The sequence below is a fragment of the Urocitellus parryii genome, chromosome 1 (assembly GCF_045843805.1).
Source record: "Urocitellus parryii isolate mUroPar1 chromosome 1, mUroPar1.hap1, whole genome shotgun sequence".
Taxonomy (NCBI): Eukaryota; Metazoa; Chordata; class Mammalia; order Rodentia; family Sciuridae; genus Urocitellus; species Urocitellus parryii.
In genome coordinates, this window is record NC_135531.1 from 61341542 (window position 1) to 61367574 (window position 26033).

Genomic DNA, 26033 nt, shown 5'->3' on the forward strand with positions numbered 1-26033 from the left:
CTTTCCCCTACTAGAAAGCCAGTTCATCTGAGCCGGGCATGGTGGCGCACACCTGCAAATCTCAGTAGCTTGGGAGGCTGAGGCAGGAGGATCACTAATTCAAAGCCAGCTTCAGCAACTTAGGGAGACCCTAAGCAACTGAGAAAAAAATAAATAAAAGAAACTAGAGATGTGACTCAGTGGTTACATACTCCTGGGTTCAATCCCTGGTACCTAAATAAATAAATAAATAAAAGCCAGTTTATCTGAAGGGAAATTGGTGATCCTACATACACACACACACACACACACACACACACACACACACAATACAAATGGTATACAGTATAGTTAAAACTACAGTATTTTCAACAGTCCTTCCTTTTTAGACTACTGGGGACTGCCATGGTTGGAGATGCTGGGAAGTATGTCTCTCCATTCCCTGGCCCCGTCCTCCCCTCTTCTCAAGCAATGGAACTTTGCTGCCTGACTTCACCCCTACACTTGTTTCTTTGTCCCTGGCAAACATGATTGCATCCTGAGGTAGAGCTAAGATATTAATTGAGGATCTGTACATCTATATTTGCTCAGAGTTCACTCTTTGAAGTTGAAAGCCTCGGTGAGGCCACACAGGTGTCTGTACACAGTTGCTGAATGATAACTTGGTGACATAGAGGCAGCAGAACTCCTCTGTCAGAAACAAAAAACTGCTGTGTGCAGTTTCTATCTGCTGCAAGTTTCCACTGTCTGGGGCCAGTCACATAGCCAGCAAGGACAGGTGCCAGGGTTCTTTTGGGACAGTTGACCTCTTTTGGACATAGAAGGCAAGGTCATATGACCTGGAGCACAGCCTAAGCAGGAACAGAGAAACCAAGAGACACAAGCCAAGTGGGGGGTGGGGTGGGGAGTCAGGACTAGAGGAGATGATGAACTGAGGCACCCAGGCTGGACTTGGTGGTAGAGTGACAACACTGGGAAAGGTCGCAGTGACATGGGACTGGGCGGAGAAAAGCAAGGGACAGGTGGAGATGGGAGCAGTGGGGGCTGGGAGAAGGCTCAAGGCTTGGCTCCTGCTAAGTTGGATCAAAGTTAAAATGAGCAGGGGACCGACTAGGGGACAAAACATGGGGCCTTCCTAGTTTTAGGTAGGAAAATGGTGTTTTCTGGATAGAATGTCCCTTTTAAAATTCCATGCTCCCCTGTGGTGGCTGTCTCCTGTCTCCTGCTAAGAGCACACATGTGAAAGTGCCTAGCACTAGGCCCAGGACAGGGGTGGAGGGAATGTTCCTAGTCACCAGGCATCCCCCTGGTGAGGTGTAAATTAGCTGCCTCCTGTCACCGAGGAGGTGCGCTGTATCACTACTTCATGTGCATAATTGTACTTAAAAAGAAGTACAGGCAACACATCAGTTTGGGGAGAATTATCTTTATTTGGGGGATAGTTTGTGCCCTTCTCCTCTCAGTCCCTTAGTCTTCCAAAGCAAGTGGCTTTTTATTTCATTCCTTTTAAACTTTGATTGATTTATTATTTTATCAATTTATTTTTTGTCCCTGGACGGCCCTTTTAGGAACCCAGTTTTGCTGGAGGACCACTAACAAGTGGCCTTATTGGATGGGGCTCCTGTGTACGATGGATGCTGTGAACTCTGGAGAGCTCACAGGGAGAGTGAGAAGATAGCCCAGATTGCTGCACTTATCTGAGCCAAATTGGTTTCACTTTTTAATCCATTTTTTTTAAGCTGAGTCCTGTTTGAAGGCGGGTATGTGTTTCCAACAGCATCAGCCTTGGGAGTGGAGCTGGGTGGGGGCCAGCAGCTCAGGGAGGCAGGAGGCCCCAGGATGTGCCTTTCATTCTTGGGACCATGCATGAGGCTGCTGGTGTCGGTGTGTACACCTTGCAAAATACTGCTTTGCTCAGGGAAAAGGAGTGTAAGAGAGGCACACACACAACTCAAGCATGTCACTTTTACCTGGACACAGCAGTAAAATGCTGAAGGAACTTGTCTCTGGCTCATAGGCTCAGGGACTTGAAGGCCTAGTCAGTTTCACTTGACAGACCCACAGTCAAGGAGGTGACATCTACTTCAGAGGAGCAGGAGGGACAATTTTGCCTACTTGAGAATCACCGTAGAGGGCCAGCAACCTCAGGTGAGCTGTCGTGAGAGGGCTTTTAGAGTTTTCTGCTGACCAGTTTGGTGAGAGGACAAAGCACTCAGCCTCATTTCTTTACACAGTGATGTCAGGGTAGGGTGGGAGAATCCTTCCTACACAGGAAAAGAATGTTGAAACTTTGGAGAGCATTCACAGCATGAGTGGCCAGAGTTAAACGTGGGAAAAGAGAGAGCTAGGGAGAAGGGGAGTTTTTAGTCCTCTGAAATATAATTTCTAGAAACTTCTGCATTTCTTGTTTTGTTTTATTTTAATGGAAAAGGCCTCATCTGATTCCAGGTCATTGCAGTGGTCCTATTAATTCTGATGCTTGCTGACAGGGCTCCTTATGACTGACAAGGGGCCAGTACAGTATGTAGCTCACAGGGTAAGCTTTCAAGTGGTGGCAAGGGACTAGAACCTTTCAGAGAAAAACAAATTGGATCCATGGAGGTGAGGTCAAGACCTTCAACAAAATTAGTCTAGAGAAAAGTCATTTTTAGAAATTCAAGTAAAGTAATTCAAAATAAAGACAAGTATTTGCTCTTTGCCTGCAACCAAAGGGGATCAGATGGTATGGTCCAGTGGACACCTAAGAACCCAGACTCACTGCAGGAGCAACAGGGCAGAGTTTAGCCTCTTTTAGTCATGATGTGGAAATTCGACTGAGATGAATAAGATATTCATGGTAAATGTGGGTGAGAGTGAGCTGTTTATTCTTTATACTAAAACATGAAGATAAGAAAAATAAGATTCAAATATAGAAATAGCTTTTAAACCATAAATATACTTTAGCTTCTAAGGTCAAGGGAAACTTTTATTCTCTTTTGAATTTTAACAATAATTATAATAATAGTTGTGCTTAGCATATACTATGTGCTCAGTGAATGATTAATGAATTGCTTTCTCCATAAAATAGTACATGTTTTGTATAAATCTAGGCCCTGAAAGTTGAAGTAACCCAAAGCTACCACTTAGTAGTTGGAAATATATCCTTCCAGATATTTCCAGCAAATATAAATGTATATATTTTGTTATAGAATCAGGTTTGTACTGTACATGATATTCTGTAACCTGTCTCTAGGTAAGTAAGTTAGATCCTTCCAATTAGAGTCTGCAAATTTGCATAATATGTTGTGTGGGAGGATTTGTCAATTGCTGTAGTTTAAGGCTTGACACTTCTCATGCGCTCTCCTTTATTTAGCAGGTGTCTTCTGCGGAGGTACGCATTGGGCCCATGAGACTGACGCAGGACCCTATCCAGGTATGCCTCCATTCCTTAGCAGGGACTTTATTGTCAGGGCACATGGTTACACGAAGGGATTCAGATAGCCATCCTTGCCCCACATACACGCACATAGATACAGGCTGTATATATATGTGTGTGTGTGTGTGTGTGTGTGTGTGTGTGTGTGTGTGTTTGCAAATGTTTGCTTTTATTAATGTCATAATTGAGGACTTATTATTTTCTTTTTTAACTTTTATTTTGGCAGGAGGTACTGGGGATTGAACCCAGAGTTGCTTTACAGCTTTGCCCTTTTTATTTTTTATTTTAAGACCGGATCTAAGTTGCTTAGGGCTTCACTATGTTGCTGAGGCTGGCCTTGAACTTGAAATCCTCCTGCCTCAGGCTCCCTAGCAGCTGGGATTACAGGTGTGTGCCACTGAGCTCAGCTCAGATTATTTTCTCGAAGACTAAATATTGTTCCATATTGAGTATAGATATAATGAGTAAATTCCCTGGTGAATAGTGAGGAAGAACAACTTTTCTACCAAAAAATGGCTGCAGCTAGAGTAGGAGGAAGCAGTATGTTGGTGAGGGCAGATTTTGCCAGGGCCAGGTGTGAATCTCAGCGTTACCTCTCATCAGCTGTGTGAGCTCACAAGTATTGGTTCACCCCAGTGGCCCAGTGCACTTTCTGCAAAGTGGAGACAATGATGCTTTCCTCATAGGGAGCTGTGAATGAAATGAAATAGCACGGGGTGCCTGGGATGGCAAAATGAGAGCTATTATTGTTGCTTGGGAATAAAAGAGGACAAAAGTCTTCCCTTTCATGTCCATGTGACTTAAGCCAAGTGGCTACTGGGCTCCTGGAGGAAACCAGGGTCCCAGGAGAGAAGGCTGAGCCACCCACAGGGCTGACCTGGCTCTAACAATGACAGCAAGCGTGTCTTCCTGTCAGTTTCCTATGCCCGTGTTTGAGAAACGCGTACAATGGAAATTTGTACCTGTTTAAATCATTTTAAAATCCTCATCAGCATATAAATCAGCCTATTAGTCCTAAATAAATGAGCCTCCTCCTTGTACCAGCTGTAGCTTGTTAGCACCTGGAAGCTTAGCCTGTGCTTGGGTTGCCTACAAGATGTAGACAAACCAGCCAACATAGAGATGACAGGGGAAGCAAACTAAGGAAATGCACTATTTGAGTTAAAAGAAAATGATGCTTTTTTAGATGCTTGGAAAAGGAAATGCAAATCTAGGGAAAGGAAAAAACAAAAGGAAGAGTTTTAGCTTGGGAAAATCTGATGAAAACAAATTTAGGAGGGGAGAGAGAGAGAGACAGAGAGAGAGAGAGAGAGAGAGAGAGAGAGAGAGAGAGAGAGAGAGAGACAGACAGAGAGAAAGAAAATAAACACAAGCCACAACTATTTGTGTAGAATACAAACAAGTGGAAAATTCCAGTAGTCACTCTGAGGGCATGTACTTTGTACTCCAGTTTTGAATAAAGGCAGTAACAAATAAAGGAGCTGGTGTCAGGAATTTATTCCCAAAGCAATTCCTGCAATACTTCTTGGGGGACTAGTATACAGGCAGATCAATCTCACTTGTCTTCCTCTTCCTTTCGTTCTATGCTGCCCTGGCAATGAATGCTCATGATAAGGATGTCTCATTCTTTTAAAAATGTAATTTGTTAGAAAATATTTCAAATATTCGTAGATATGTGTCCACACTCACTTCTATCAGATATTAACATTGTGCCCTGTTTGTTTCAGAGAGGTCCCCCCAGCTCCAGAAACAACGGATTGCAGATACTATTTAGCCCTTCATCTATTCCTTCCTTTCCTCTCTGAAAATAACCATGATACATATTTGGATACTCCTTCTTCATATGTATGAATCCATTCATAATATTCACTCTTGTTTTGACTCTTTTTAAACTTTATTTGAAAGGTGTCACATTTTAAGCATCGTTCTGAAATTTGTTTTCTTCATCCAATATCATTTGATGTCATATCTAAGAATTCATTGTCTTTTCTTCTTCCAAATGCTTTATATTTTTAGTTTTTACATTTGACTTTATGATCCATTTTAAGTTGATTTTTGTCTATAGTGTGAGGTAGGGATCCATCTTCATTTCTCTGCGTGGGATACCTCGTTGCTCCAGCAGCATTTATTTAAAAACACCCCTCTTTCTGCATTGAATTATCTTGGCATCTTTGTTAAAAATCAGCTTCCCATAAATGTGAGAGTTTATTACTATGTGCAAGATCATGTCATAATATCTTCCTTTCAAAATCTGGATGAATTTTTTTCTTGCCTAAGACTAGTTTATGAATAATGTTATGTTTAGTTTTTTTTGTTGTTGTTGTTGTTTGTTTTGGGGGTACCAGGGATTGAACCCATGGGCACTGGACCACTGAACCACGTCCCCAGCCTACTTTGTATTTTATTTAGAGACAGGGTCTCACTGAGTTGCTTAGCACTTTGGTGTTTTGCTGAGGATGGATTAAACTTGGGATCCTCCTGCCTCAGCCTCCTGAGCTACTGGGATTATAGGCATGTGCCACTGTTCCTGGCAGCATGTTTAGTTTTTAAAGATACTTCCAAACCTTTCTCCAAAGTGGTTGTATCATTTTATATTCCTACAGTCAACATGAGACTTCTGGTTACTTCAAATCCTTAGTACTATTCAATGTTGACAGTTTTTAAAATTTAGTTAGTTTAGTGGATGAATAGTATTCTTATTGTGATTTAAATTTGCATTTCTCCTTGACTAGTGATGAGCTCTTTTTCATTTGCTTATTGGCTCTGTTCTATGCAGTGTTTGGTCAAATCTTCTGTTCATTTTTTATTGGATTAATTTTTTCTTTACATATCCTTCATAAGATTTTGGGAACATTCATTTTCTCCCAATCTATTGTTTTTTTTTTTTTTTTTGGTACCAGGGATTGAACACTGAGGTGATTAACCATGAGCCACATCCCCAGCCCTTTCTTTAATTTTTTTATTTTGAGACAGGGTCTCACTAAGTTTCTGAGGCTGGCTGCAAATTTGCAATCCTCCTGCCCCAGCCTCTCAAGTCACAGGGATTGTGGAAGTGTGCCACCACACCTGGCTATACTGTGGCTCTTTTATTAATTTCCATAACTCTGGCTTTTGATGAGGAAATTTTTTATATTTATTTAATTTTATATTATATAATACATGCTAAGCAGTTAAATTTTATAACAAAGTCTCAAGCTATCCTGTATTTCTGTCCTTTCAAACATGGTATAGTCATTTGCAGGATTTAAATATCCCTTGACAGCTCTACTCCCCCATAACTAAAAAACAGTTGTCTGTAATTTTGAATTTATTACACTTGATATATTAAAACATACAAAAATATTTTTTATTTATACTCAAACTTTGAAACATAATGATAAAATGAATACTGTGAACTCACCACCCAAAGCAAGGACTGAAATGTAACCAGTGCTACTACATGTCCCACCTGGTTGGATGAATTTTGCTTTAAATGACAGCAGACTCAAGCAGTCGAGTGTTCCTCTCTGAGTGAAGGACAGGATAATTGAGGCTCTTAGAAAAAAAATAAGATGTTCAACTTAGGACCAAGAATGCCTCTACTACTTGGTCTCTTTGAAACATAGAGTTTGACTCATGGATTCATCCAGCAAGAATCTACTGGGTACCTGCTATGTGCAAGGCTCCATGCTAGGTACTTCAGGAGGCAGAGATGGTATGGTGCTCCCCAACCACACACAGATGTCTGGAAAGGGGTTTTATTATTCATAACCCTCTAATAACAGGAGCTTTGGTAGCTAGTCACATATTGTGCTTCACATATTGCAACTGTCTTAAAAAAAAATCAAGCTGTGTCTTAAGGATGGCATCTTTGTTTTACTTTTTTTCTCCTTGGAGAAAAATATCTATTTTGTTACTTCACTGGAATGCCAAAAATATTAATTAGCTACATCAGCCAGGAGCCCTTAGGGCTTGGGAGGAAATGGCTTGATAAGAATATTTCAGGATGTGGTTGTTTTGAGGGTGCCTTTCTGAGTTCACCAGGGGAAACTGGGACATGGAACATGGGGCTGCGAATGCCCCACACAGAACTGGCAGGAGCACGGGTAGGAGTGGAATGGATTGCAAGTGCAGCGTGGTGCGGTACAGCACATCTCTCCTGGGTGAGTAGATGTGAGTCACTGAGAAAGTCAGGGAAATATTATGAGGCAGTAAATTCATATCAACATGATACTGTCTGAAAGTCAACTGGTCTTTTTTTCATCAATGCCTGGAGCACACTTATTTCCCCAGTGTGTTGAAATGATGTGTTTCTGCTTAGAGGGTCCCGTCCCCACTCCCTCATGCTAGGTTGCCCAGTGAAATGGGGATCAGACCCCCTTTAGCTGGTGGTTGAAGCTTTTTCCTTTTTTTTTTTTGCAAGGTAGCATTGCCCTTCAAAACTTATCTTTCCATGTTGCATGGGCATGGATTTCTCTAGAACATTGTATACTGGGGGTTTTACCTATTGAGATCCCATGCCTCGTGGGGAGCTGACTGCCACATATTAAGTGAAGCGAGCGATGCAGATGACTGGTGCAGATGGGCAAACGGGGTAACTCGCTGCAGTGAGCATGTTCCTTCCCATCTGTCCTTCCTGCTGCCACCACGTTGTGCCTTCTGCCTACTACAGCCAGTCTCATGGGACCACAGAGCTGTTAGAAATTTTGATCCAATATTTTAGGGGATTACAAATAAAACACAAGAGAGTAAGTTACCCAAATAATGATTTCAAAGCCTCTGGGGGTAGGCAGCCTCAGTTCCCCTCCTGCTACCTGTGCGGCTATAGACAAGTCTCTTAACCATCCAAGCCTTAGTTTCTGTCTGTTACATCTGGATGGCATCCACCTCCATGGAGTCACTAAGGTTTATGAAGTGAGAGGATTATTTCCAGTACTTTGGGTATAATATGAATGTCTCAAGCTATAGTTCATATCAGCACCATTTCCTAGGGACAGTTAAGGAAAATTCACAGTTTTTTTCCATCCCTCATCTGAACCGGCCTCTGCTCTGAAGGAACTGGACCACTGTTCAATGCTATATTTATATGGATGCAACTTACGTGGTCTAGTCTAGAAGGTCCTTGTTATCAGGGTTTGGCTTAAGGCCAACCCAAGGATTCTGAAAATGGGTTGTTTGATAGAAGATACTGAGAATCCGTTTGGAGCTCTGTAGAACCAGCCTTAGAATACTAGTAAGAACAAACCCTTATCTTATGCTATCTTCTTCCACTTAAGGAAAAGTTAGTTTTGTTTTTATCTTTTTCATTTTTAGTCTTTACCAGAAAAAGATAGTTTCATTCTATCTTAGCTTATTGCTCTCCTCAAAAAGAGATTTCTCTGTTCTTTCTTGGTAAGACTTGTACAAAACATGGTTGTAAGGATTTCCAGAAAAGTCAGGTGATATGGACCGAAGCTGGGAAAAGATGGAATTGATGTGGGCTCCAGTTCTGCTGCTGCTTTCCTAGAGAGGGCTCTGACCTCAGCTGTGGGGTGGGGTTGGACGGGTCATACTCAGAGTCTGCTCTGAATGCCTGAGAGCCGTGGCCTCTGTTGCTATCATTGCCATCACCTGCGGTCCCTATGCTTTTCGCCTCCACAGTCTCCCACAGCAGACCCCTCCACCTCCTCTTGCCCAACCCTAGGTCAGCTCTTATTTCATCATAAGCTTAGGGTGAAGATGAATTAAACCTTGTGGTTCCAAGAAGGTCTAGGCAATATTCTTTTGGAGAAAGAGGGGAGAGGTCTTCGTAGTTCCATTTGAAAAGCAGTGCAGGTAGCCCTCCCCTTTACACAGTTCTAAGGTGCACAGATTTCATTGATTAGTTAGATTAGCACCAGGCCCCCCCAAAATGTGTTTCAGATGGCAGTTACATTGGTGTTTTAACTGTGGATAATTGCATAAAGTACAAACATCACTGCAAGCTCTTCAGTCCACAGATCACTAGGTAAATAACAAATGGGCAGCATGACCAGTGATCACGCACATCAATATTTCAGAGTCTCTGTAATTAGTCCAAGCCTATCTGTTATTCAACTTAAGTACAGACAACAAAGTGTGTAGTTGTGTTTCCTCCTGTCTCTCAGTGATAAACCCACACGACTTTATGAAAAAGTAGACCATTGAGAGGAAATAAGCCAACAAAGATGAAAGCACAGCAAAGAAATGCCAAGTGATGATTCTGTAAGTGAAATTTGAACTGAATGGAAATGGAATTAGAAGAGGAATAGCTGGCCACGGGAATGCTGATGGGGCTATACCTCTGGGAGACTCTGGACATGTAGCCAGTAGAAGTTAGTGAACGTAAGCTCATTGGCATCAGTGAGAACAGTGTTTGTGACAAGAAGAATGAAGATGTCACAGAGGAAGTGAGGTGAGCAAAACACATCACACTCATTAAAGGAATTCTGAGGGTGTTGCATGACACTAGAAGCACAGAAGGTAAAATATTGGAAGCTGATCCAAACTTAGAAGGATGACAGTTCTTCAAGGAAGAGAGAAGATGCTTAGTCCCTGCAGTAATTTATATGGCTAGAAGGTGACAAGCATTATTTAAACTACTCTTGATAATTTTTTAAAAGAAACAAAACATCTTAAATCTCCACGTTTCTAATGCTTTAAATCACAACATACTGAATATTCATTTTACATTTTTAGAATTTCCCTATACATTTGTAACCCAGAATTAAACTGCTTAATGATGCTCTGACAAAAATCTTCAAAGGTCAGAGAACCATCATTTATTAAGATCATGCTGCATTCAGGTCATTTTATGAGGTGCACTTTGCACTCCCATGCAAAGTGAGCATGTCAATTATGACCCCAGGTAGAACCCAAGTTGGCTGAAGTCTGCTGCAGAAAAGAAGACAGTTCCTCATTGTTCAAGCGTCAGCCCAGATCCATTCTTTATCTTCTATCAAAACATTTTGCTAGGTTTACTGTTGTTGGAGTGAGATGTCCTTCTGATTCTTCTCCTGTGCCTGGTTTCTTGTCCATGCATGATATTTGGACACTAGTTATTAGTACTTATTGTAATCATCTGCTTTCCTAACTCTCTCCCCTGCTGGGGTCCTAAGGGGAAAGACTGGCCTGTGGCAGTTTTTGTCATGGTTTTAGTTCCAGTTCTTAACATTTTGTATTATCAGTCATCAATAAATATTTTGAATGAATGCTGAGTGTATTATGTATATCATGCACAAGGATCCATTTACTTTTCTTTGTTACAAATCAAGTTCAGTTTTATGCCTTTAATGATTTTTTTAGGAATGTATTTTGCCAAGTCATTTTACAAGATTTGTTTAGTAAATGGTCAATACAGCTTAACAAAGGACCACATCCAACAAAGAAACTACAAATACTGATATGTAGAATGTTAAAGCTGTATTACTGAAGATTTTAAAAATATTTTTTGTTGGCAAGTAACAGCTGCCTTGTGTAAGAAAAGTAAATAAAGGAGTCAGAAAGTCCATTAGAAAGATAATGCAAATTTTTTTCAGAATCCATGGAATACTTGATGAAAAGTCTCCCCTCAGTGTCTTCACCTGTTAGTGGGCCAGAGGTCCCATTCTATGGATCTGTATCTTTTTGTTCAAATCCTAATCTCCTGGAAGCACAATATCCTTAGTCTCACTGTGGCCTGGGAGATGGAAACAGAGTCCAACCCTGGTCACATAGATCCATCCTCCTGGAGAAGACATAGTTTTTTAGAGCTAGGCAAACATTTTAAAAAAGGTGATTAGGACAGTGTTTTTACTTTAACTTAGATATTGTATTTTTATTCCTATAGATTTTCACTTTGCATAGAAGTTGAATAATTGGAAAGTAGCCTTTCTAAAATAATTTTTAGTAATGGGAAGAATTTTAAATACTACTCAAATAAATTCTCCAGTAGTACCTTTATAATATGAATACTCCAATTTTAAAATGCAGATTTTATTATTATTTAAGGATGGCAAGGTCAACAGCCCAGGGGACAGTTGACATTCAACTGTCCTAAGGGGGAAGGCATATCACATGGGTCCTAAGGGGAAAGACATACCATGCTACATAGGGCCACCCAGGGAGGCATAAGGATCAGTCCAGAGGCCAGGGAGCAGGGAGTGCCTGGGCAAGGGCCTTTACTATCATTGCCCTGGAAAGGAATGGGCAAGAGGGTCAGCTGGTTTGCAATTGGCTAGTTTGGATAATTTTAGGGGGTCTAGAACATTTGTTTTGTTTCTAGTTGTCTAGTACCTAATCCTGGGATGAAAAGGGCAGGAGAGTAGTGGCCCAGAGGGTGAAGTCCTGTATGAGAACCTATAGATAGATAAAGGAGGTGGTTAGAGTGTGAGCTCTGGGTGTATTGGTTTGCATATTAAAGCAGAGCTAACAGGAGAGGTGTTTTCTTTTTCACCCCTGTACCAGGGATTGAACCTAGGGACACCGTACTACTGAATATACACCCAGCCCTTTTTATTTTTTTTTTATTTGAGATTACTTGTCCTGGAGTTTATAATCCTACTGCCTCAGCCTCCCAAATTGTTGGGATTACAGGTAATGCTTTTCCTACCTCTAGGAATTAGTTTACCCTGGGAGAGGCTGTCCCTCCGATGTCAACAAGGCCCTAAATGTCAAAAAACATCCAAAACACAGAAAATAAAAAGATATGGTTAATACAACTCCTTCCCATTAATGTGTCTTGAAAGTTTTCATGTGAAGTTTTTTTAAGTCTTTTAAATGACCTACACTTAAAACATGATCCAGCGCTGCCGTGAACTTGACCTCCTCCCACACTTCCGCTCTCTCACATTCCCGTCCATCATACTGTATCCCTTACAGTCCGTCAGACATCTCAGGCCCAGTCATGGCCCTATAGGGCTTCTGGAACTCTACCTGGCATGCTTTTCCTTCAGACGCCAACTCCTTTCCCAGCCACTCACTCCATACCTCTACCATCCCCCACTCCTGCCCCCCCCATACTGCTCGACTGCATTTTATATAGCACTTGGCACTTTTTAACATACCACACAATCTCCTTTCTTAATGTACTATTGTTTTCGTCCCTCTACTATGACAATTAAAGAATCTTTGTTTTGTCCATCAACTAAAAACAGTGCCTGCCACGTAGCAGATGTTCAGGAATATTAGGTGTTCAGATGTTGTTGAATAAAGTGCTTTTTATTTTCCCCAAAGTGGAACACTCGGTCTTAAAAGGACACAAGAAAAATGAGATTAGTGGTATCTGTAGAAATGTCCAGTAAGAATAGAATTGTGTTCTTATTGTGTTAGTCAAATTTTGAGGCATGATTAAATCAAGGAAATACAAGTTGTTGAAATTCATGTTTGAAAATCCATCACTCAGCCAGACAGACGAGAAACAAGAAGTTCTGTTACTCTCTGGCTCCGCAGCTCTGCACACTGGGTTTCTCAGGTTAATCCCACAGCTACACCAAGTAAAGGGCTATTGACTTTTTTACAAACTGGTTTATTCTACCTGCTGTTTCTCATTGTGGCTCCCCTGTTAATAGTTTGGTTTGAAGGCTTTCTTTTCACTGTGAAGGTACAAAAGGTGGTGCCCTTCAGTTTTCTTGGGAGATGCATCTCCCATTTTTCCCTTGTAGGAGCTCTGTGTCTGAAGACATTAGGAGTGCCCTGGACTGAGGAGTGACAGGCTCTGACCAAAGTGAGCCTTTAGTAAGTATGACTGCCCCAAGTGCTACTGCTGTGTGGTTTTAAGCCACATGTGAAGAAACGAATGTCAAAATCATACTGAAAAACTGCATTATTTCTTTTTCGGAAACACGGCAGTTAGAAAACAGAAAATGCTTCAAAGTATAAGACAACATGTATATTTGGATATCTAGTGATTAAAGGAATTATTGGGAAGGTTTAGGTATGAAATAGTAGTGTGGTTTTTTTTTAGGAAAGTGTTTAACAGAAGTGTATGGATGAAATGGTGCGGTATCTGATTTGCTGCAATCTAACAGGAGCACTGGGGAAGGGGGAGGTGTAGAGATGAACTCACATTGGTAGGCAGCTGGCTATTGAGAAAGCTGGGTGATGGGTGCATGAGGTTTATTATTGTATCTACTCTCCTAGATAGTTCTGATTTTCAAATAATAAAATACTGCTTAATTATAATAGTAATTATTGGACAATTTGGTGTATTTATTTATTTAATACATTGTTGGTATTTTTAAAATTTTTAGTCATTGATGGACATGATAACTTTATTTATTTATTTTTATGTGGTGCTGAGGATTGAACCCAGTGCCTCACGTGTGCTAAAAGCGCTCTACCACTGAGCCACCACCCCAGCCCAATTTGGCCTATTTCTGACTGTAAATGAAACACACTGGGTGATGAATGATATTGGCTATTGGTTTAAAAGCCCTTCATGCTGAGAAACTAACATTCAATTCCTAATTGTTTAAACCAGTAGTGGCTGCTGAAGAATATTAAATGCCTTACCAATATTTTGAGATATTTAAGTTTTTTCTTACTGGACCTCTTTCTGGGAGGTAGTCTTACTCGTATTAAGAGTAAAACCCTCACTGAGCACAGTGGCAGACATCTGTAATCCCAGGTACTCAGGAGACTGAGGCAGGAGGATCATAAGTTGGAGAACAGCCTGGGCAACTTTGGGAGATCCTGACCCAATAAATAATAAATAATAAACAAAATATATAAAATAAAAAATAAAGACCTCTTACATTTCTCAGAAAAATCCTTAGAGTTATTATTCTTTGACTTACCAAGTACTTACTGAACAGCTACTCAGTGCCAGCAGGTCCTTGCTCTTCTGGTACTTTATTATCTAGTAGGGGAGATAGAGCATATGTAAATAACTTCAGATGTTGGTACGGCTGTCTCTGGCTTTCTGGTTGGCAGAGAGTCTGTGTTCCTGAGCCCAGGGGATGAGGAGGGAAAATGGTGTGAAGCACTGCTGCCTTCTTTTCAGTGGGTGGAGCTGCACTTTGCAATGAAGCAACTTGAAGCACATTTTCCTCAGTTTAGTTCCATCCACTTCACATTTCATGATCATTTTTTTGCACATTTTGGCAAAGATTAAATGTTCAAATTAGTTTCTGAGGTTGTCTTGAGTTCTTTTGAGTTCCTGTGTCTTTATAGGTACTATAGTTGTGAGTTCAGAGGAGGGGGCGCGCTCCAGGGACTTGGAGGCAAATGTTACTTGCTCTGGAGCCAAGTGATATATTCCTATGAAAGTCATCACCTAATACGCATGAACTACCCTGTAAATAAGTTTACCTCTTATCTTAAGAACACTTATAATTGCAACAAGTAACCCCACCAGAGTGATTGAGCACCAATCTGTGTCTAATCATTCAAGTCTTAGAACTAAGCTTATGGGGTGCTCTGCTAAGCACATCTCACAGCAAGAGATATAGACCAAGGAGATGAATTAACTTGTTCTAAGACCCCTAGAACTAGTTGTAGGACCTGCATTTGAAGTCAGATACTTCCCTCCAGTGCCTCATGTTTTACCAGTAGACCACAGGCCCTTTCCCAGTGCAGTCTCTGAGGACAAAGATTTCTGTCAAGATGCTCTGTTCTCTGTTTTTCAGGTTTTGCTAATCTTTGCAAAGGAAGATAGCCAGAGTGATGGCTTCTGGTGGGCCTGTGACAGAGCCGGTTACAGATGCAACATTGCTCGGACTCCAGAGTCAGCCCTTGAATGCTTTCTAGATAAGCATCATGAGATTATTGTGATTGATCACAGACAAACTCGGAGCTTTGATGCGGAATCAGTGTGCAGGTACCTTCCTCCTTCTAAGGCACTTAGTATCTTAACTGTCCACTGAACAAGCAGCTCAAGGTTAAAGTTATAGATATCTTTAGTTCTAGCCCAAACATTTCTACAAACTGTGTTGACCTTGATGAGCAAGTGTGCACAGATATCTGTGATAAAAGCTATAGATTTTCTCATAGATGTTTCTCCCACCTTGCTGTTTTTCCACATTTGAGTTGGGCTGAATTCCAAGATTTGAGCTGGGCTCAGGGGTATTCCTCTTCCCACCTCATGTACTGCTCATAAAAAAAAAATTAAAATTCACACAGTTTGGCTTGCACAGATATGGTTTGGATTTAAGGAAGATATTTTAAACTTCATTATTCTGTCCCAAAATGAACATCAGAAATGTGTGAATATACATTTTTCCATGCGTGACACAGATGGGTAGATCCTGCTGCAGACTTCCCAGACATGGAGGGAAGGCAGACACTTTGCAGTAGCAGAAAGTCTTCCAGGGCCCAGGCCCTTGCTTGTTTACAGAAATGCCTGCACTCTGGGGAGCAAACTCATGCCTGTTCATAAATAAACGCACAATCATAGAAGTTTGCTTGTGATGAACTGAACCATTTATTAGAAGTGGAATGCTTTGAAGCTAGACAGGAAGAGGTCACTAATTAAATGCTAGACCAAGACAGAGTCCAGTTACATATGGAGCTGGAATTCTCTTGAATATTACTGAGAGGAAAGGTGGAGAAATTGCTTCCTAGAACTTTTGGTACACTGACAAGAAATTAATGTATTAGAAGAAGTTTCTTGTCCCAGGTATTACCTTGCGATTCCTTGATGATTTTCATTTTCCCAAAGAAGAATTTTTTCCTAAGTAACCAATTTAATAATGTTTTAATGGTCTTAAATTGTATCTTTCTGAAAGGAAATATTTTCCTATTTAATAATATATGTAAACTCACACTTAGCATATTTGGATGTTATTGTTAAGATTAAGAAATACATTTTTGGGCAACTCTTATCAGGTTTCCTCTCACCCTATGAGAGCTCTGTCTTTTTTCTTCCTGTTTGAATAAATCCCACTCTTAAAAAAAAAAGAAAATATTTGTTCCTTCTAAATGATTTGCATGCTAGAATTGGGTCCTTTGTAACTATGTCAACTTTTTCCTGGCTTTCACTTAGTTTTCTTATGTGTTAGTAATGGAAAAACCATAGTCCTTGTACGTATGTAGAATGATTAAGGTTAGCTTCCATTGTAAAGAAAAAAGAATAGGAAGAACTCCTTTACTTTGAGCAAAAGCCCCATTCAGCAGATCAGCTTTACATTCTTCATTGAGTATAACCAGTGTGTGGCTTCTGTCTCAGCTGCACAAAAGAGTAATGGGGAAATCTGTACAGTTCAGAAGGCAGATGTACATAGCTGTGTGTTTGCCAACCACTACTGGTCTTGTTGGCAATAAATTTTCAAATGCTTACCTATCAGCAAAGGAGATAGTGGGGGACACTCCTGGCAGGTGTGCATTCTTTATTGTCATTGATGACCCTAGATCGCTGGCTTTTGATCTAGACTGCACCTTGTCCTAGCGTACATGCTTGGACCTCACATCCATCCTAAGTCTCTCAACCAGGAGGAGGTCTAGGTCCCTCTTACCACACACACTCCTTTGGAGGGATAGAAGGGAAGAGGTAAGCAGCAAGAATCAACCTGAAAGAAGTGAAAGGAAGCCAAGAGTGCATGCTCCAGACCAGTTAGATTTAATACATGCTTTAATGACTTGCTGAGACTCACCTCTTAAAGTATGACCTAGCAGTGTGCCCGTGCTGCTTCCCTGGGATTGAATGAAGGTTAGAGTTCATGGTGTTTACTGAGAGATCAGAGCATGCCTCTGAAACACCATGTTGTTTTTAATTTGGTGCTTCTGCTGAGTATCCAGTGGGCTCCTAAGTATACGATATAAGTAGCTTCATCTTGGCAGCATCTGCTCTCTGGGGTGGCTGAATGGCAATGATCTGAGCCAGCCCTGAAAGGGTGCTGACTGGCATTCCTGCTTTGCCTCCTTAAAGGAGCTCACTCAAATACCATTTACCCACAAGGGAAACTTAACTTCCTAGGAATAGGCAGCTGATCATGTTCCTGAGCCTGTACTCACACAGTATGAGGTCCCAAGGAGCAAGATAAGGAGTAGGTAAAATTTTTAAAAAGGGTCAGGAAATTTTGGAGTTGAAGGATATAAAGCAGTAGGAGACACTGTCTCTGGGAGCTAGTAGCACAGACACATTAATATGGAGAGGACTAGAAATACCTATACCTAGAGAGAAAAACAAATACATATTGTTTCACAAATTACTCCAGAGTAATTCTGTCCTTGGTGATGGTGGTTCCTTTTTGAGGGATCTCAAAACAAGCAGAGGCCATACCCAGGAAATAGGTTAAAACAAGCATGCTGATTTGCACTAATATATTTAAGGAGGTGTCCCTTTATTAACAGTATGTCCTGTTCATAGTTCCCTGATTGGAGCAGTCCAGAATCTGGGCTGCAGCATAGCATATTTTCTAAGAAGATTCCTTCAGAATTCTATATCCTTCTGTAGTTTCATCCTATGAAATTTCTAGGAAGTAAACTAACTGTATACAGGTGGTTCTAGTACAACAAACATCATTATCTAGTGACAGTTACCATATTGCAATGTTTCTCAGCCCCAACAAATTACCAAATTGCTTAATGTATTTAAGCACAAAAGTACAACTGAAAATTTGGGGCAACCCTTTGAACCATCTTTAAGAGGCTTTATATGTGGATGTGGCTTTCTGAATTATCTACTATTTGAAAAGGAAAAAGATTCAACCTAACTAGTCTCTCTAGTGCAAACTAATAACTGAAGAATTGAAGAATTGCCAATGTCTTTTTTTTTTTAAGAGTTGGATTAAATAAATAAAAAAACCCATGAGATTTAAGTGGAATTTACCAATTTTTTGAAGTGGAAAATTGGCAGGTGTGACCTTGTTGGATAATTGCCCAGAAGTTAAAATAATTTTTTAAAAAATGAGGAGATGTCCTAATCCACAAGGACATCTTTCTTTGTTGTCTTTCATGTGTTTTAAGACTTTTTCTTTAGAGAAAGATTTGATTTGGGGCCACTTTCAATGTGAGGTAGCTTCATATTTGCTTAATATAACAAAGGCCAGATCACCTTGTTTGACTTGGAGCCTTCTCATTGCAGGTCGATCCGGGCCACGAATCCCTCGGAGCACACAGTGATCCTTGCCGTGGTTTCACAAGCGTAAGCTCAACTCCTGTCCCCAGCTGGAAGTCCTACCGTTCACTCTGAAACATTTGTCTGATGTAATTCCGTTTTTGCTCTAGCAATGCACAGGGCATATCTTGGGCCCTACGATACCAATTTTAGAATTTGCTTTGGGGATTTTGTTTATTTCACAAGTTTCTGGAAATATTTCAGTTTTCATCTCTTATATAATTGCTGTTAACACATTCTCAGATACCTTAGGGAAAAAAATTTATTTATCATCCTTATATGCCAGAAATGAATAGAAAATCTGAAAAGGAGGTCTAGAGAGAACATTGTTCCTGTTAATCTTTATTCTTTGAAGAAAAGAAATAGGAAAGTACTTGATTTTTCATTTCAGAAGAAAAAAAATCATAGCATGAGAACAAAGAGGCATTACATCCACGGCAAGAAAAGGCTTGTGAAGTTTATGTGAGAACCATCGTTTGACTGGAAGCAGGAGAGTAGGGTTTATATTGATATTGGACCACGGAGAAGGAGAAGGAGAGTGAGCTATAGGCATAATATGACTGTGGGATGAGAAACTGGTCTGCTGGGTTTATTATTTGAAATGGGCAGCACGCAAAATAAAAGAGCCAACAGGGGGGAGAAAAAAACGATCCAGATGTGGTGGCGCACACCTACACCTGTAATCCCAGTGGCCTGGGAGGCTGAGGCAGGAGGAACACAAGTTCAAAGCCAGCCTTAGCAAAAGTGAGGCACTAAGCAATTTGGTGAGACCCTGTCTCTAAACAAAATTCAAATTAGGAATGGGGATATATAGCTCTGTGTTAGAATGTCCTTGAGTTCAATCCCCACTTGCCCTCTCCCCACCAAAAAACAAAAGAAAGAAAAGAGAAAAAACTAAAAAAAAACCCCAAAAACCCCAAGTATTTGTACAAGTTATAAGCTACAATGGTAGGAATCTTTGTAAGTGACAAATTTTGTTGTAGTCAATGAATGGCTTTCATTAGCTTCAGAGAGAATAAGACCTTAATTAAGGCGGAAGACCTGTCAGACTTGGCCCCATTGTGCATTTGGCACAGATTCTGCGATGAAGGAATTAACAAGCCAGCAACTCTAACGAGAAAGTGTAGGGCTCCTGCAGACAAGCTGGCCCAGGAAACTGGTGAAATCTGCATGACAAAGTCTGATTGGTGTGGTAGGAAATCATGGCTACAAAGTCCTGCGCTGACCAAGGTCTCCAACATGTACATGTTAGTCCTTGAGTCTTCACTTGATACCTACCATGGTCTGTGGTCCAAAGAAGGTGAAGAATTGTCCCCATCAGTTCGTTAGACATGCCATCTGGGGGGAGATGAGATCCCAAAGGGAGGGAGTGGGGGAAACTGAGACATGAGGTCAGCTTCCTTTGGCCCTCTTCCTTACATTTGTCTTCTGGACACTCTAGCCCCAGAGCCTTGGACATGGATACCAGAAACACACCAGGCCACACAGCCTTTCCTCAAGCCTGGCTTACTTCATGGGCCCAAGAATAAAACACCCTTTTCCCCACACTAGAGCAAAAATTAAAGTTTACTGTAGCTTATTTGTTGTGATATTTCATCTGTTTTATGTTTTTATTATAAAATATTTCATCTAGAGAGAGTGTTCATTAAATGAATGCCTGGTTCTATGCTATCCAACTTAAGAAATAGAATATTATTAACATCTTTGGAACCCTTTCCACGTCCCTCCTGATTTGTCATTTAGAGAAGTCAGAACCTCAAGTTCCTGAGGTGGAAAGAAGGTAGAACTTTCCTGTAGGGCAGAAATTGGCTGTGGGCAATGCCATAAATGAACAGTGGAGTTTCTTTTGTTCTTTTCTGTCAACATTTCCACCCAATCCTGTTGTACCACTTTTCCTCCCACATTTTCAGGGTAGGGTATATACCCCCATGCCACTTGCTAGCTGTCCCAGGACAGTTGGCAATAGCAGCCCAGGTATAGGATATCTTCATGACAAGTCAGCCCCCACCCCTACCTTGTACTCAAGCCAACTGTTGTAGGCTCAGTATAGGAAATCACCTCATAAAGTGGGTGAAAAGGATCAATTTTGGTTTCCTTCCTTTCCAACTTTGTGTTCTTGATGACACTTCTTTCCCACTTGCTGTGGGGTCCCGCAGCCATTAATGCCAGGTTGTTTATGAGCGTTGCGTAGCTAGGCCTTGGGGTGGGAGTCATACTTCCAGAAGCTTGGGGGCCAGCAGTCTCAGGATAACTAGCATAACAGATGTGACCTTTATGGTACTGTTTCGATATATCTGCTCCAACCACAAAGAGAAATCTACAGTTGGATCAGGCTACTCATGTGTATCAGGGGCGCTTTCGGGCACACCACTGGACTTGACTGCCTGTGTTCTGTTTGCACCTGAAAGGCAGATATGAGGTCTGTGTTCCTGATGGCAAGTGTCCCCTATAGGCACATACAGATCACGAAGCCACTCTTAGAGCTAATGCCCATGGTCTCATTGCTCTCTCTCCATATTTCAGTGTGAGGAATCCTGGTTTGTATCTGCTGAGTGACCACATTTTCTGCTTTGCTGCAGATCTGATGACCATGAAGAGGCCTCGGTCCTTCCTCTCCTCCATGCAGGCTTCAACCGGGTACGTACAAGGTGAAGCGGGACCTCCCTCTGACCCTCCCATAACAGCAAAGCAAATAGCCAGGGGAACTTTTAAGGGTCATGAGCTCCAAAATTGAGAGGGGAAGGAAGTAGCTGTGTTTTCATTGGGTTAGAATGAGCAATTGATAGTTAAGCTTTTGCTTTTTTTTTTCTCCACCATATAACAGATATGTAATGACATAAAAATACATATTAGAATATCAGATCAAGATTCTGTAGTTCCAAAGTAGTCTCATGTAAATCAGTTCAGTTTATCAGATTTAACGTGTGTGTGTGATTATATAAAGATGAGTCCACCAAATTGGCACTTGGGATTCTGTGTTCCCCAGGACCTGGCCACAGCTTTTGCTCTAGACAGGCCTATGGTGGGCACAGCATCATGTGAACTTCTGGTTTACACCATCAACATCAGCAAAAGAAAATTCTTGGAGCGACAGCTATGTGAAAAACACTGATATTCAACTTGGAAGATTAAAACTGATGATTCCAAGGAAACTTATCCTAGAAATATCTAGGTTTGCCAGGTTTCTTAAGGTAGAAATTTAATTAGAGGCAAACTCTGTGCATGCAAATAGAAAGAAAATAATGGAGTTCATTTAAAAAAATTTTTAAAAAGGAGAGAAAGAGGACGGGAAAAGATGATTAAAGGGCTGAGATTGTGGCTCAGCGGTAGAGCACTCGTCTAGCACATGTGAGGCCCTGGGTTCGATCCTCAGTACCACATAAAAATAAATAAAATAAAGGTACTGTGTCCAACTACTTTTAAAAAATAATTTTTTTAAAAAAAAGATGATTAAAATGTGAATGTTTAAAATAAGCATATTTCATAATTTTTAAAGAAAGCAAGTTTTTATAGAGAAGCCATAGAGGATCTTACTTTATAAGTTTGACATTTTTTAAATATAACAAACATATTTATTATTCCAGTTAAAAATTCCTTTTGCTTAAAAATAGGGTTGAGATCCATAATTGACTTATGTAAGTTTTGTTGATAATCTAAACTCAAGTAAATGACCTGTACCATCCTTAAAATTCCTAGTTTAAACTATAAAAATTAGCAAAGAAAAATTCTTCAAGTGATAACTACTTGAATAAAGCTGATATTCAATTTTAAGATTGATATTAATTACTCCAAGTGGACTTACCAACAATGAAATAACTGGGCTTACCCTGAATCTCAAAGAGATGGTATAATATACCCCTTCTAAAATAGGAAAAGGCTTGTGCCTTGTAGATTAAGAAAATTACTTTAGTTTTTTTTTTTTTTTTAAGTATAGTGCTTTGCTCTCCTAGGCTTAGAAGAAAATTCCTCTTGGTTATAGACCATGGAGGAGCAGAAACTGTCTTTGCTGCTTTGTGCTTGGTGTGCTTCAAGGGAAGCAGCGTGCTGTGTGAAAGATTCAAGGCAGCATAGTGACTCCATGTGTCTGGTTACCGATACTCTCCTGGCACTTTCTCAAGTCTGTCATCTTCTCCCAATGGTTGGCATTTGGTTTGGAAAGCTACTCTATGTACAGAAGTTTAATGAGGATGCGTAAGAGAGTGTTCTGAGTTTTGGAATGGAGAGTTGCCAGAGGGAAAATCAACAAAGAAGCCACGTGGTTGAGATTTATTTTCTTTACTTGTTTATTTTCTGAGGAATAACTCTACAACTAGTCTCAGATTCATAAATCAAGTGTCACATTGGCCATCCTACTCCACCCCTTTCCAGTGCTGTCCTTTTTAAGCCTGAGTCAGGACCCTTGAGTGTGAGGTCTTCAGTTTTCTTCATTATCCGGGGGATGATTGGAGAACAGTGTGGACACACTGTGTGTTTTATCAATTAGGACTCATCTTGGTCTGTGGAGTGGTCCTTCAGAATTCTGCTTTGGGTTCAGTGATCCTTCTTCCTCCAGCTGGTTTTGAGATTGGTTTTGTTTGGAGCCATAGCATCTGGACTGGAGAATTGAAACTATATATATATATATATATATGCTTATGGAAAAGCTTGGGGAAAACAATTGCCTTTCTTTAGGTGTTTAGTGCTCTTAAGAAAATTTAACAAAAGTTCGTCAGTTCCTCTTTGTGTGTTTGGTAACCTGTCTGTACTGTTCTGGAAGGATTTGTTTCCTGGATGTGTTGCTGATTTTTGCAGTCAGCCAAGATGAATAAACCTTTGGGAGTAGGGGGTCATGAAAGCCAAGCCCTGTCAGGGACCACCAGGTGTTCTTGAATGCTGGGTCAGATCTGATTAAGGTCACTTACCAGTTGGGTCTACATGTCCCCAGTCACTAGGGCTCTCTCCCAGGGAAGCATACAATTCCTGCAGTGGCTCCCAGAGTTACTATGGCTTGAGATCAGCTGAGGTGGATCTCCAGGTGGCTGTTAATCTCTTTTGGTATCTCTACCCAAGCACCTTCCAAATATGCCATCTATTCTTGACTTCTGTGAAGTTGTTTCCCTTCTCTGAGTTGTTTTGATTGTATTAAATCATTTGCTGAATCTCAGCTACCTAGATGGCCAGCGCTTCAGTGCATGGTCCTCAAGTGGGGATCCATCAATAAATTGTGTCATCAAATATCCCCAAGAACTCCCTGTGAAGCCTTTGGAGCCCCATACACATGGCTTATTGAATGTATGCTCAGTCCACACAGCACCTTTTAGAAACTAGCTTCTTAATAAAGATGAAGCTGTTCCTACATTAAACTTTGCCTGTTCTTCTATTCAAAATGATGCTTATTCATCTCAACAAGTATTTATGGAGCTCTGACTATGTGCAATGCAATGTGCTAGGCATTCTCGGGGCACAGCTGCAGGATATGGTTCTCCCTGGAGAGGATCTCTGTGGAGTAAGAAGTGGAGAGCTGCAAATTATTATTTGTCAGGCTTAGTTCCAGTGATTTACTGAATCCTCCTTGACATATGAGGGATTTAGTATTTTCTCAGTTTTTACAGAGGAGAAAACAGTTTCAAAACAAATAAATAGCTTGCCAGAACTCAAGTTTATGGCATAGCCAAAGATGCACCTGGGTCCACTAAAGTAGTATTTCCCAAATTGTTCCGTGAAACACTAGTGTTCCAAAAACTCTTAACAGGTGTTTCATGGAAATAGCCTTCTGGGGAATCAGTGCAGACTTGATTTCTCCTTCCCCTAGAGAACCCACAGAGCATGTTAGCAATGCACATTGAATGCTCTGAGGGCTCCTGTAGTCCAAGAAGCCTGCTAACTCCATTCATCCCAACATTATCAAAACTTACTTTATCACAGAATTAATTTAATATTTCTTCAAAACATCAGAGCTCTGCTGTAGGCTGAGACATAGTTTTCATCCAGTTTCTCAAGTTGAACCTGACCATTTTTAACTTAGCTTTGTAAAAAAGAGAGAAAGTATTTCCCTTCTGTGCATATTTATGGTTCTTGCCATAGTCCTTCTTAACTTCTATATGGAATAGTGAGGGACCAGTGGCTTAGGAAAAGTTGGGAAGTTCTTGAAGGTATTTACCAGGGAGAAGGCATTTGCTCCAGATGTTTGAAAATGTGTGTGTGTGTGTGTGTGTGTGTGTGTGTGTGTGTGTGTGTGTAAGAGAACAGGAGAGAATGATTTTTTTCTTTGAACAACTTGGTTGAAGGAAATTTAAGAAATGTGTCTTTCAGCAGGGCCTGCTACTGTCCCTTTCTGCCTGTATAACTATCTGAGAGATAAATATGTGATTGAGAAGTTTGGAATACTTTGGAAGTCTGGTTATCTTTTCATTTAATAGTTTGCTAGTTATATGTTTAGAAAGATTTGCATAGTGTGTATTTTTTATAAGTTAAAATGCAAGATATTTTCAAGTCAGGTGCAGTGCTGCACACCTGTAATCACAGTTATTTGAAAGACTGAGGCAGGAGGATCCAAGTTCAAGGACAACCTGAGCAACTTAGCAAGACCCTGTCTCAAAAATAAATAAATAAATAAATAAACAAACAAATAAATAAATAAATAAGCAAGCAAGCAAGCAAGCTCAGGGGTAGAGTGTCCTTGGATTCAATCCCAGTAAAACTCACACACATGTACCTCTCCCCCCACCAAAAAAAGGAAAACAAAGCAAGACACAGTCCCCATTCTTAAGTAGAATTTTCCTTAAATCTGTTTCTTAATGTTTTTTAGTTATTATTTTCTGAGTTAATTATTTCTCATTATCAATGTATTTGTATAAGAGAAGTACTCATTTTCTTGTATATCCTACAAGTAATATGATATATATATATATATATATATATATAAGGAATGTTTTACAAATTATTTGGGTTTGTTAAGTAAAAAACCCTACTCTCCTTGGAGTGCTGGGCTTCAGCATCTCATGCCTCCTATGAGTAGGTGCTTAATGCTTCTTTGATGAATGACTATATAATGCATTTTCTTTGGCTCTATCATTTGCCTATCTATCTATTCACTCATCTACTGTTTTTTTAATAAATACACGAAAGTCTTTTTTTCAATTAAAATGAAACTGAAATTAATTGTATGAGAGTGAGCAGTTCAGTGGCATTTAGTTTATTCACGGTGTTGGGCGACCACCACCTCTCTCATGAGCCCCAAATAGAAACTCATTTCCCATTAAGGAGTCACTCCCATCTTCCTCCCTGCAACCTTGGCAACCACCAACCTACATTCTGTCTCTGGGGATTGACCTATTCTAGATATTTCATGTAAACAGTATCATACAGTACATGAATTTGTGTGCTTGTTTTCTTTCACTTATTATTTTTTTTCTTTGAGGTTCATGCATGTTGTAGCATATATCAGTAGTTTGTTCCCATTTTATGGCTTGAATGATATTTCATTTTATGTATATACCACAGTATTTTGTGTGTGTGTTTGTTTGTGTGGCACTGGGGATTGACCCCATGGTTTCATGCCCTGTACCACTGAACTACATCCCAGCTCTATATTTTATTTCAAGACATGGTCTTGTTAAGTTGCCCAGACTGGCTTTGAACTTTTGATCC

The 26033-nt window shown here is 40.4% G+C and overlaps 1 protein-coding gene across 4 annotated transcripts in view; it reads left to right on the forward strand.

The window, feature by feature from the left end:
* Nucleotides 1–26033, forward strand: part of Pde8b (phosphodiesterase 8B) — a 200219-nt gene that overhangs the window by 96768 nt on the left and 77418 nt on the right. For 2 of the 4 annotated variants that reach the window (XM_026393225.2, XM_077800404.1), the window contains exons 2-5: nt 3332–3391; nt 14977–15167; nt 18372–18431; nt 20984–21041. In XM_026393225.2, coding sequence (XP_026249010.1) covers nt 3332–3391; nt 14977–15167; nt 18372–18431; nt 20984–21041 — 369 coding nt within the window. The remainder of the gene's footprint in view (nt 1–3331; nt 3392–14976; nt 15168–18371; nt 18432–20983; nt 21042–26033) is intronic. The other 2 variants (XM_026393226.2, XM_077800405.1) reach the window with 1 other exon arrangement.